The 9,996-nt window shown below is 41.9% G+C and overlaps 1 protein-coding gene across 2 annotated transcripts in view; it reads left to right on the top strand.

Moving 5' to 3' along the window:
- The first annotated feature begins 8 nt into the window (after nucleotides 1–8).
- cc2d1a.L (coiled-coil and C2 domain containing 1A L homeolog) overlaps nucleotides 9–9,996 on the top strand; it is a 28,680-nt gene continuing 18,692 nt past the window's right edge. Inside the window, exons 1-13 of one of the 2 annotated variants that reach the window (XM_018253716.2) lie at nucleotides 9–185; nucleotides 2,991–3,117; nucleotides 3,235–3,335; nucleotides 4,424–4,492; nucleotides 4,779–4,910; nucleotides 5,109–5,436; nucleotides 5,744–5,862; nucleotides 5,956–6,028; nucleotides 6,109–6,171; nucleotides 6,300–6,368; nucleotides 8,782–8,912; nucleotides 9,320–9,392; nucleotides 9,644–9,795. In XM_018253716.2, coding sequence (XP_018109205.1) covers nucleotides 126–185; nucleotides 2,991–3,117; nucleotides 3,235–3,335; nucleotides 4,424–4,492; nucleotides 4,779–4,910; nucleotides 5,109–5,436; nucleotides 5,744–5,862; nucleotides 5,956–6,028; nucleotides 6,109–6,171; nucleotides 6,300–6,368; nucleotides 8,782–8,912; nucleotides 9,320–9,392; nucleotides 9,644–9,795 — 1,497 coding nt within the window. In that variant the 5' untranslated portion in view covers nucleotides 9–125. The remainder of the gene's footprint in view (nucleotides 186–2,990; nucleotides 3,118–3,234; nucleotides 3,336–4,423; nucleotides 4,493–4,778; nucleotides 4,911–5,108; nucleotides 5,437–5,743; nucleotides 5,863–5,955; nucleotides 6,029–6,108; nucleotides 6,172–6,299; nucleotides 6,369–8,781; nucleotides 8,913–9,319; nucleotides 9,393–9,643; nucleotides 9,796–9,996) is intronic. The other variant, XM_018253719.2, reaches the window with a different exon arrangement.

Raw genomic sequence — 9,996 nt, 5'->3', positions numbered from 1 at the left:
GGGAGTTGTAGTTCCCTGGCTGTCACACGACGTCACATGCGGACGCGGAAGTGTTATGGTTACAGGCAGAGCTGGGTTAAATTCTCAGTCGGGAATAATCGGATTGTTTCGGTGCCGGGACAGATATGAGTGGCCGGAAAGAAGCCCGCGGGGGAGGAAAAGGCGCTCCTGCTGCGCCCAAAAGGGTGAGGATGAAATGGCTGAGTTATTTCTATATAAATAATGGAGGGGGAGGGGTGCGACTGTACAGTTTCATTTATACACAGTATTCATTGATAGTTCTGTGACTAATTCACTTCCCTGTCAGACCAAGTACTTCCTGGTTGCTATGGGTTACCACACACGGGCCCAAAAAGGGAAAAGAACAGAATATAGAGTTGACCTGTAAGAGCCACTGGCTGGGAATATATATGCTACAAGTCTGTGAAAGAATAGTGCATTGTGGGTAATAATTCACCTTTAAAGGGGGTGTTCACCTTTAAATTAACTGTTAGTCTGATGTAGAGAGGGATATTCTGAGATCATTTGCAATTGGTTTTCATTTTTTATTCTTTAAGGTTTTTGAGTTATTTAGCTTTTTATTCAGCAGCTCTCCAGTTTGTAATTTCAGCCACCTGGTTGCTAGGGTCCAAATTATCCTAGCAACCCTGCACCGATTTGAATCAGAGACTGGAATAGGAAGTTGAGCAATCAAAAACAGCAATGACCATAACTTTGTAGCTTTATAGAATACTTAGATGGGGGTCAGCGACCCATTTAAAAGCTGGAAAGAGTCAGAAGAAGGCAAATAATTCAAAAACTATAGGAAATATATCATGAATTCCAATTGAAAAGTTATTTAGAATTAGCCTTTCTATAATATACGAAAAGTTAACTTAAAGGTGAACCACCCCTTTAAGAAATAAGGATAATAAAAGTGTAATTTTGGTTTTTATATATCGCAGAGGGCAATTGCAAAAAATGTAAGTGTCAGAAGGGCCACTTTTTATTCAGCAGCTCTACAGTTTGCAATTTCAACAATCTGGTTGCTAGGATCCAAATTCCCCTAGCAACCATGCACTGATTTGATTAAGAGGAATATGAATAGAAGAGGCCTGTATAGAAATATGAGTAATAAAAAGTAGTAATAATAATAAATGTGTAGCCTTAGGGTAGTGGCACACGCTGATACTTGGGGAGATTAGTCTCCCAGCAACAAATCGCCTCTTCTACGGCCGACTATTCTCCCCTAAATGAGAGCAAATGCTCTGTTGGTTGCAGACAAGGCTACTCAGGTAGATTAGTCACCCAGCAACAAATCGCCTTTTCTTCGGGCGACTTATCTCCCCTAAATGCCTTCCTGACAGCTAGAATTTAAATTGCTGGCAAGATGGCACTCCGATCACTTCGGCTTTCTGAAGTTGCCGAAGTTTTCTCGTGAGGCAACTTCGGGCAACTTCAGGAAACAAAGCGTTCCGAGTGCCATCCTGCCGGCGATTTACATTCTAGCTGTCAGGAAGGCATTTACGGAGATAAGTCTTCCGAAGAAAAGGCGATTTGTTGCTGGGTGACTAATCTACCTGAGTAGCCTTGTCTGCAACCATCTTTACAGAGCATTTGCTCTTATTTAGGGGAGAATAGTCGGCCGAAGAAGAGGCGATTTGTTGCTGGGAGACTTATCTCCCCAAGTATCAGCGTGTGCCACTACCCTAAGGCTACACATTTATTATTATTACTACTTTTATTATTCATCTTTCTATTGAGAAAGATATTTGGATCCTAGCAACCAGATTTTGTCAGGAAGGCATTTAGGGGAGATAAGTCGCCCGAAGAAAAGGTGATTTGATGCTGGGTGACTAATCTACCTGAGTAGCCATGTCTGCCAGCACCCTTACAGAGCATTTGTTCTTAGATGGGGTCAGTGACCCCCTTCTGAAAGCTGTAAAGAGCTGGAAGAAGAAGGTAAATAATTAAAAAACTATACAAAAAAAAATAATGTAAACCAGTTTAAAAGTTGCTTAGAATTAGCCATTCTATAACATACTAAAAGTTAGCTTTAAGGTGAACCACCCTATTAAGTTAACTTTTAGTATGTTATAAAATGGCTAAGCAACTTTTCAACTGGTTTACATTTTGTTTTTTTGGTGTTGGCAGACGTGGCCCAACGACAAATCGCCTTTTCTTCGGACGACTAATCTCCCCATTAAGTTAACTTTTATTATGTTATAGAATGGCTAATTCTAAGCAACTTTTCAACTGGCCTTCATTGTTTATTTTGTATAGTTTTTTAATTATTTGCCTTTTCTTCTGCCTCTTTGCAGCTTTCAAATGGGGGTCACTGACCCCCCCCATCTAAAAAAACAAATGCTCTGTAAGGCTACACATTTATTTTTGTTGCTACTTTGTATTACTCTAATCATTCAATACACTAATAATTCTATTAAGGCTCTCTCATGTTCTTATTCCAGTCTCTTCAAATTAGTGCATGGTTGCTAGGGTCATTTGAAGCTTAACAACCAGATTGCTGAAACTGCAAATTGGAGAGCGGCTGAATAACTGAAAAAAAACCCACAAATTATAAAAAATTAAAACTAATTGCAAATTGTCTCAAAATATCACTCTATACATCATGCTAAATGTTATTTTAAAGGTGAACAACCCCTTTTAGCAGAAATGTTTTTCCAAGGTGATGGACTGGCAGTGGGCAGATGAAGGATCTCTTATGATCTGCAGATTTGAGGGCAAAGATAAAAGGGGTTGGACAAAAGGTGACGGGGGTCTGGCAGGTGAGGAGGCTAGGCAGGTGTAACAGCTACAGACTGAATATCCTCATCCAAAACAGCCTCCTAGGGGAAAGGCTTTGGGCTACTAATTGGGAAACGATAGAGAGTCAGCAGCCAATGAATGTCTGTGTATGAGCAGCTTCACTTTATCTTACTGGTTATACCCAACACACAACCTTCTGATCCATTCCCCTGATGCACTACATCTTTTTTTGTTTTTTCCTGCAGCCCCCTTTCCTGCTGGGAGGCTTCCCTACAGATGATGATCTAGAGGACGATGGTAGTTTGGAAGCAGAACTTCTGGCTCTGACTGGTGGCCACCAATCAAAGGGCAAGGAAAAGCCCAAAGGGAAAGGTGAGTGCAGAATATATATATATATATATATAATATATATAAATAAGCGCAATAATGTTATATTGGATTGATGCGTGAGGGTGCTGCTCGTTTCATTGACCTTTTCACTTCCTAAAGCCCCTCTGCCCATGGAGGCCATTGAGAAGATGGCAGCTCTCTGTATGCAAGACGTTGAGGATGATGATGGAGAAGATTTGGATGATGATGAGGACTTGTTGGTAAGTCACTGAATTCAAACCCTTGTGAAATTACTTTTGTGTATAAATGGGCCGCTAGTTGCATGTAAGTGCAGTCAGAAAACTGGCAGACCAATTTAGTAGCCTGTTTGCCTGTCTTTGGAAAATCCCTGATCAATAGCTGATAAAATATTGATTGGGCAGGCTAGAAATTCCACCGGGCGCACACAGTCCTGTGCCTGCATTACTAAGCACCTTGTTTCTTAACCTTGGGTCAGCAGATTGCATTACACTACAACTCCCAACATTTAAACCAGCGTTAACCCATATGTTAAAGGGGTGGTTCACCTTCAACAACTAGTTGTTTTCAGATAGATCATCAGAAATATCGACTTTTTCCAATTACCGTTGTCACTGTTTTTTTCTAATATTGAAGTGTAAGCTGTCAGTTTTCACCCTCTAAAGCAGCTCAGGGAAGGGGGGTCGTTGACCCTGTAAACGGTTCTAAATTGATACATTTGGTTGATACATTTCTTATGTTTGTTGCTGGGTTTCATTAAAGGCAGCTGTTAGAATTGATACAATAGTTGCTAATACTCCAGAGATGCTGCTGAGAAATGTATCAACTAAATGTTGCAAAACTGTAACAGTTCAGAATCTGCACCTGAATTACTGAGCTGTCAGACTCAAACACCAGAGACACAAACATTCAACTTTAAACTTAGATTTTGGAAAAACAGTAAAAAATAAATAATGGAAAGTAATTGAAAAAAGTCTTTATTTCTGGGGAACAATCTGAAAACAACTGAACTGAAAAAAAATGTTTGGAAGGTGAACAACCCCTTTAACAATACGGGAGTTGTAGTTCAGCAATATCCCAATACCTGAATGTGAATAACAAAGGCTGAAGATGAACAGGGCACAGCAGTTGAAGGTAAGTAATTTGAGCGCCTTTTCTATTGTTTACCATGTTGAATTGGCATTTGGCCAGTGACATTTGCAGCAGAGAACTAGAGAGAAGTAATTCACTTGTCTTACAGGAGCATGGGGGGTGTTTGGGGAAGGGATGAACTGCTATACTGGAGGGATTGTCATCAGATTATTGATCTCTCAATATGGTACGGCTACAGGCAGAGTTGGATGAGGTCTTGGGAGATGAAGCAGAAGAGGAGCCCAAGGTTGCAGCCCCTGCTCCACAGGTCAGGTTATAGATTTCCATTCAAATGCTTAATGTAATGCATGGCCTCCTTCCTTTTGGTACGTTTTGTTTTTTCCTTTTTGAGACTCCTCATAGCTCGTCTCTTGCCCTTGTTCCATTGCCCATTGTTTTTGGTTCTTTTTCCTTTCCCTTGTTCCTTATCCCTTTTGCCTTTTTTTGATCCTTCCACCCTTCCTTGCTTTAGTCTTTTGCTCATTGGCTTGCTTGTGTGCCCCTTAATGTTTACATAAGCTGTTCTTTCCACCATGCTCGGATGCCTTCTTCAGGCTGCCCCATCTTCAGAAAGGGGGATGGAGAGTACACTCACTGAGCGTTTGGCAATGTACAAAGAAGCTCTGGCTAATTCCAAGCAAGGAGGAGAAACGAGCAAAGCCAGAAGATATGAGAGAGGGGTAAAGGTGAGAACATAATGGTGGTGGCACAGCAGTGGCAAAGTACAAACCCATGTTCCACTCTTACAAAATCCTCTCCCTGGTCTACACCTGTGTCAGCACCCTCCCTCTCAGCTGCATTTGCCCTACCTGGAAAGCACATCCTTCCATGCCCAGTGATGTGTAGAGTGTATCCAGACTCATCCTCTCCTCTGTCTCCCACAGACATTAGAAGACATGATCCGTTCAGTTCAGAAGGGCAAATCTGTGTCTCCGGATGACATTCCTCCTCCAGTTGCTGTTGGAAAAAGCCAGAATGCCCCAGTTACCCTGCCTGCTGCCCCCTTGTTAGAGCAACCCCTACAGCCTCAGCCAGTGATTCCTTTGCTTAAGGAACCCCCTCAGCCACCTGCACCCCTCAGGCCTCCTCCCCAGGTGCCTGCTAAACCTCAGATGCCTCCTCCCCAGGTGCCTGCTAAACCTCAGATGCTTCCAAAACCTTTGAGCTCACCAGTAGCAGTTCCATCACCTGCTCCAACTGTCCCAAGCACAGGTCAGCCATGACACTTTCTACAGAAGGGTGGTGGTTAGGGTTGCCACCTTTTATGAAAAAAAATACTGGCCTTCCTATATATTTATCTTTTTCTTTATAAATAACATTGGGATCAGCCATAATTTTTACTGGCCAGGCCGGTAAAATACCTGCCAGGTGGCAACTCTAGTGGTGGTACATGACACCGGAGTGACTGATTTCATTATGGAGGGTTGGAGATTGGTTAGCCAGACACCTACACATCGGATTTGCTCAAAGATATTTATGTTCTCCCTAATCTGGATGATCATGCTTTCTGTCACCACAGTGCCAAATGAAGATAGGGCACGAGTCCTGGAACGACAAAGGGAATATAAACTGGCAGCTCTTCAGAGCAAGCAGCAGGGAGATACAGAAATGGCAAGCAAGTACTACCGCATTGCCAAGGTGACCTTCCTAAATTCTCTATACCCGAGTCTGTTCCCTCATAATCATAATATTCTAAACTAATCTCTTCATTTTTTCAACTGCCTTTTGCAGTCCCTGGATCCAATGCTTTCTTCACTAGACTCTGGTGCGAAAGTGGATACAAAAATCCTCCCCCCACCTCCAGGTAACAAAAGCAGAAACCTACTAAATGGATTTGCTGATCTTAGCCAATCAGAATTTCACATTTTGTAACTTCTCTTACAGACAAGTTGCCTAAACCATTGGCAGCTCAGAATTCTGAAAATGCAACGCCCCCTACATCCTCAAGTAAGTGAGGAGCGATCCTTTCTGTTCTGTACACTGGATTACTGCTAATTATGGTTCCATTATTGTTCCATTCAGACATATTACTCCAGATTTTCTTTCTACATGCTTTTCCCTAACCTCTCTTACAGACAATGTGCCTGTAAATAAGCCAGTAGTTGTCCAGACTCCTGTAAATACAGGTCCCCCTCCATCCTCAGGTGAGTGATTCAACTTTCTCAACCCTGCACATTTAAACAATATAATAGAAACCAATAACCTTTTTCCAAAATTACCAAAGATAGCTTCAAGAATGGGTTGGATGGTGTTTAGCAAGTGAGGGAATACAGGGTTATAGAAGATAGCTCATAGTACAAGTTGATCCAGGGACGGGTCCCATCGCATTTTGGAGTCAGGAAGGAATTTCTCTCCCTCTGAAACAAATTGGAAAGGTTTCAAATGGGTTTTTTTGCCTTCCCCTGGATCAACTAGCAGTTAGGCAGATTATATATAGACTTAAAGGGATACTGTCATGGGAAAAAAAATGTTTTCAAAATGAATCAGTTAATAGTGCTGCTCCAGCAAAATTCTGCACTGAAATCCATTTCTCAAAAGAGCAAACAGATTTTTTTTATATTCAATTTTGAAATCTGACATGGAGCTAGACATACTGCCAATTTCCCAGCTGCTCCAAGTCATGTGACTTGTGCTCTGATAAACTTCAATCACTCTTTACTGCTGTACTGCAAGTTAGAGTGATATCACCCCCTCCCTTTTCCCCCCCAGCAGCCAAACAAAAGAACAATGGGAAGGTAACCAGATCGCAGCTCCCTAAAGGTGCCCATACATGGAGAGATCCCATCGTTTGGCGATGTCCCCAAACGAGCGGATCTCCCTCCGATATGCCCACCTCGAGGTGGGCAATATCGGGCTGATCTGATTGTGGGCCCTAGGGCCCAACGATCGGATCCTAGCGCACGCAAACGGGCGGTCGGATCGCGGGACCACATCAACAAACAGATGCGGCCGCGATCCGACGGGATTTTTAATCCCATCCGATCGAGATCGGCCAGATCTCGATCGGGGAAGCCCGTTGGGGGCCCCCATACACGGGCCAATAAGCTGCCGACTCGGTCTGTCGGCAGCTTTTATCGGCCCGTGTATGGCCACCTTAACACAAGATACAGTGGTGTGAAAAACTATTTGCCCCCTTCCTGATTTCTTATTCTTTTGCATGTTTGTCACACAAAATGTTTCTGATCATCAAACACATTTAACTATTAGTCAAAGATAACACAAGTAAACACAAAATGCAGTTTTTAAATGAGGGTTTTTATTATTTAGGGAGAAAAGAAATCCAAACCTGTGTGAAAAAGTAATAACTGGTTGGGCCACCCTTAGCAGCAATAACTGCAATCAAGCGTTTGCGATAACTTGCAACGAGTCTTTTACAGCGCTCTGGAGGAATTTTGGCCCACTCATCTTTGCAGAATTGTTGTAATTCAGCTTTATTTGAGGGTTTTCTAGCATGAACCGCCTTTTTAAGGTCATGCCACAACATCTCAATAGGATTCAGTTCAGGACTTTGACTAGGCCACTCCAAAGTCTTCATTTTGTTTTTCTTCAGCCATTCAGAGGTGGATTTGCTGGTGTGTTTTGGGTCATTGTCCTGCTGCAGCACCCAAGATCGCTTCAGCTTGAGTTGACGAACAAAATTGAGACGAGCCTTAATGTTCTTTTTGCTTAAAAGTGGTTTGCGCCTTGGAAATCTGCCATGCAGGCCGTTTTTGCCCAGTCTCTTTCTTATGGTGGAGTCGTGAACACTGACCTTAATTGAGGCAAGTGAGGCCTGCAGTTCTTTAGATGTTGTCCTGGGGTCTTTTGTGGCCTCTCGGATGAGTTGTCTCTGCGCTCTTGGGGTCATTTTGGTCGGCCGGCCACTCCTGGGAAGGTTCACCACTGTTCCATGTTTTTGCCATTTGTGGATAATGGCTCTCACTGTGGTTCGCTGGAGTCCCAAAGCTTTAGAAATGGCTTTATAACCTTTGAAATTGAACTCAGGTGTGATAAACCACAGTTAAGTTATTTTTTAACAAGGCGGGCAATCACTTTTTCACACCACTGTAACAGTGGCCTGGTAGATCTAAAAACAACACTCAATAGTAAAAACCCATGTCTCACTGAGACACATTCAGTTACATTGAGAAGGAAAAACAGCAGCCTGCCAGAAAGCATTTCTCTCCTAAAGTGCAGGCACAAGTCACATGACCAGGGGCAGCTGGGAAATTGACAAAATGTCTAGCCGCATGTCAGATTTCAAAATTGAATATAAAAAAATATGTTTGCTCTTTTGAGAAATGGATTTCAGTGCAGAATTCTGCTGGAGTAGCATTATTAACTGATGTGTTTTGAAAAAAAACATGTTTTCTGATGACAGGATCCCTTTAAGGTTGAACTTGATGGCTGGGTGTCTTTTTTCAACCTAACTTACTATGTTACCATGACTTCCTGGTTAGCCTACCATGATCCTTCTGTTGTGTTCTAATCTATTTATTCCATGTTCAGGTTTTTTATTTTGGACTGGCTGATCCTTTCTGTATGTTGGCTAAGCCATATTATTATGCTGTATTACAGATCCCCCACCAGCCCCACGAGACACCCTAGAAGCTCTGCAGCAGAGGATGGATCGATACCGCAGTGCATCAGAGCAGGCAAAGAGCAATGGAGATGACCGCAAAGCACGCATGCATGAACGTATTGTGAAGGTAACGGACTTGCAGGGACACAGGATTTCTTTCCCTTTCTAAATCTGTATTCCTGGACTTCCAGTTGCAGTGTCAAAATAAAGTAGTGTTTGCTTATGCCTGGAAATAAAGAAAGAATTCTTCATGGCCAGGTTCTTCCTTGCATCAGAGTCAAAAAATGTTTTTGGCCTTTTCATTTTAGCAACAACCTGCTGTTATTCTTTCAAATAGCAAAGGAAACTCACTGACTATAACAAAAGACATAATAATACTCCAAAAAAATAAAGGCTCTCTACTAGTCAAGACTCTCGATTGGGCTCTTTCTGCCCCTTTGTTCCATTCTTATGTTAATTATTGATGAATGTGTAATATATTCTCATTGATGGTGATGATGATGTGATATGTGAAAATGGTCTGTCTCTTCTCAGCAATACCAGGATGCCATCCGCAGCCACAAGGCAGGGAAACCGGTGAATCTGGCAGAGCTTCCTGTTCCACCAGGTGAGTTTAGTGTTTTTCTGTCAGCAGCCAGATTTGGGAATGGACTTTTATTTACTTCACATGCTTGGTTGCTATAGCATTATTTGCTCTCTCTATCCTAAGTCCTTGTACATATCCAAAAATATCATTAACAAAAACCACATATTAACAGTAGCACCATTAGAGGTTTTTATTGAGCCAATCAGCATGCTAGGGTAGAAGCCACTGGGCTTCTTTTACTCATTCCTGGATATTATATTTTTTTTTGGTAGGATTTCCTCCAATCCTGGGATCCGAATCATCAACGCAGGAGCAAAGCATTGTAGGAGTACTGGAGACAGCCATGAAGCTGGCCAATCAAAAAGAAGGAGATGGTGATGATGACAGTGATGAGGAGGGTGAAAAGCCGGCAGAGACGCAGAAGGTTTCTTATAATTTTTTTACTTGTCCAGATAGTTTACTAATGCTGATGAGGTTTGCATGACTTTAGAAGGGGAATGGAAGACAGTAATCTTATGCAATATATATATATATATATATATATATATATATATATATATATATATATATATATATATATATATATATATATATATATATATATATAATTTTTTTTAATTCTTAT

This window comes from Xenopus laevis, chromosome 3L (genome assembly GCF_017654675.1).
Source record: "Xenopus laevis strain J_2021 chromosome 3L, Xenopus_laevis_v10.1, whole genome shotgun sequence".
In the NCBI taxonomy this organism is placed as follows: domain Eukaryota; kingdom Metazoa; phylum Chordata; class Amphibia; order Anura; family Pipidae; genus Xenopus; species Xenopus laevis.
Note: the sequence above shows the minus strand (reverse complement) of the source record. Positions and strands in the feature narration are given on the sequence as shown.